Raw genomic sequence first — 2,442 nt, forward strand, 5'->3', positions numbered from 1 at the left:
GGTTAGGTTCTGAGTGTGATGGCTGGGTTCTGAGTGTGATGGTTAGGTTCTGAGTGTGATGGCTGGGTTCTGAATGAGATGGCTGGGTTCTGAGTGTGATGGCTGGGTTCTGAGTGTGATGGCTGGGTTCTGAGTGTGATGGCTGGGGTTCTGAGTGTGATGGCTGGGTTCTGAGTGTAATGGCTGGGTTCTGAGTGTGATAGCTGGGTTCTGAGTGTGATGGCTGGGTTCTGAGTGTGATGGCTGGGGTTCTGAGTGTGATGGCTGGGTTCTGAGTGTAATGGCTGGGTTGTGAATGTGATGGCTGGATTCTGAGTGTGATGGCTGGGTTCTGATTGTGATGGCTGGGTTCTGAGTGTGATGGTTAGGTTCTGAGTGTGATGGCTGGGTTCTGAATGTGATGGCTGGTTTCCGAGTGGCTGGGTTCTGCGTGTGATGGCTGGGTTTTGAGTGTGATTGCTGGGTTCTGAGTGTGATGGTTTGGTTCTGAATGTGATGGTTTTGTTTTGAATGGGTTGTCTGGGTTCTGAGTGTGATGGCTGGGTTCCGAGTGTGATGGCTGGGTTCTAAGTGTGATAATTGGGTTCTGATTGTGATGGCTGGTTTCCGAGTGGCTGGGTTCTGTGTGTGATGGCTGGGTTTTGAGTGTGATGGTTAGGTTCTGAGTGTGATGGCTGGGTTCTGAATGAGATGGCTGGGTTCTGTGTGTGATGGCTGGGTTCTGAGTGTGATGGCTTGGTTCTGAGTGTGATGGCTGGGTTCTGAGTGTAATGGCTGGATTTTGAGTGTGACGGCTGGGTTCTGAGTGTGATGGCTGGGTTCTGAGTGCGATTGCTGGGTTCTGAGTGTGATAACTGGGTTCTGATTGTGATAACTGGGTTCTGAGTGTGATAACTGGGTTCTGAGAGTAATGGCTGGGTTCTGAATGTGATAGGTGGGTTCTGAGTGTGATGGCTGGGTTCTGAATGTGATAGGTGGGTTCTGAGTGTGATGCGTGGATTTTGAGTGCGATGGCTGAGTTCTGAATGTGATAGTTGGGTTCTGAATGTGATGGCTGGGTTCTGAGTCTCATGGCTGGGTTCTAAGTGTAATGGCTGGGTTCTAAGTGTAATGGCTGGGTTCTGAGGGTGATGGCTGGGTTCTGAGTGTGATGGCTGGGTTCTGAGTGTGATGGCTGGGTTCTGAGTGTGATGGCTGGGTTCTGAGTGTGATGGCTGGGTTCTGAGGGTGATGGCTGGGTTCTGAGGGTGATGGCTGGGTTCTGAGGGTGATGGCTGGGTTCTGAGTGTGATGGCTGGGTTCTGAGTGTGATGGCTGGGTTCTGAGTGTGATGGCTGGGTTCTGAGTGTGATGGTTTGGTTCTGAGTGTGATGGCTGGGTTCTGAGTGTGATGGTTTGGTTCTGAGTGTGATGGCTGGGTTCTGAGTGTGATGGTTTGGTTCTGAGTGTGATGGCTGGGTTCTGAGTATGATGGTTAGGTTCTGAGTGTGATAGCTGGGATCTGAGTGTGATGGTTTGGTTCTGAGTGTGATGGCCGGGTTCTGAGGGTGATGGCTGGGTTCTGAGTGTGATGACTGGGTTCTGAGTGTGATGGTTAGGTTCTGAGTGTGATGGCTGGGTTCTGAGTGTGATGGTTTGGTTCTGAGTGTGATGGCTGGGTTCTGAGTGTGATGGTTTGGTTCTGAGTGTGATAGCTGGGTTCTGAGTATGATGGTTAGGTTCTGAGTGTGATGGCTGGGATCTGAGTGTGATGGTTTGGTTCTGAGTGTGATGGCCGGGTTCTGAGTGTGATGGCTGGGTTCTGAGTGTGATAATTGGGTTCTGTGTGTGATGGCTGGGTTCTGAGTGTGATGGCTGGGTTCTGAGTGTGATGGCTGGGTTCTGAGTGTGATGGCTGGGTTCTGAGTGTGATAATTGGGTTCTGTGTGTGATGGCTGGGTTCTGAGTGTGATGGCTGGGTTCTGAGTGTGATGGCTGTGTTCTGAGTGTGATAATTGGGTTCTGTGTGTGATGGCTGGGTTCTGAGTGTGATGGCTGGGTTCTGAGTGTGATGGTTAGGTTCTGAGTGTGATGGCTGGGTTCTAAGTGTGATGGTAAGGTTCCGAGTGTGATGGCTGGGTTCTGAATGAGATGGCTGGGTTCTGAGTGTGATGGCTGGGTTCTGAGTGTGATGGCTGGGTTCTGAGTGTGATGGCTGGGGTTCTGAGTGTGATGGCTGGGTTCTGAGTGTAATGGCTGGGTTCTGAGTGTGATGGCTGGGTTCTGAGTGTGATGGCTGGGTTCTGAGTGTGATGGCTGGGGTTCTGAGTGTGATGGCTGGGTTCTGAGTGTAATGGCTGGGTTCTGAATGTGATGGCTGGATTCTGAGTGTGATGGCTGGGTTCTGATTGTGATGGCTGGGTTCTGAGTGTGATGGTTAGGTTCTGAGTGTGATGGCTGGGT

At 51.3% G+C, this 2,442-nt stretch overlaps 1 protein-coding gene across 1 annotated transcript; it reads right to left on the reverse strand.

Annotated features, from left to right (window-relative positions):
- Window positions 1-364: 364 nt before the first annotated feature.
- On the reverse strand, window positions 365-1,072 carry LOC138373409 (uncharacterized). The gene has a single exon (XM_069339604.1). The coding sequence runs from the start codon at window positions 1,070-1,072 to the stop codon at window positions 365-367; it is 708 nt and encodes a 235-aa protein (XP_069195705.1).
- Window positions 1,073-2,442: the final 1,370 nt, after the last annotated feature.

The sequence above is a fragment of the Procambarus clarkii genome, chromosome 42, assembly GCF_040958095.1.
Source record: "Procambarus clarkii isolate CNS0578487 chromosome 42, FALCON_Pclarkii_2.0, whole genome shotgun sequence".
Lineage (NCBI taxonomy): Eukaryota > Metazoa > Arthropoda > Malacostraca > Decapoda > Cambaridae > Procambarus > Procambarus clarkii.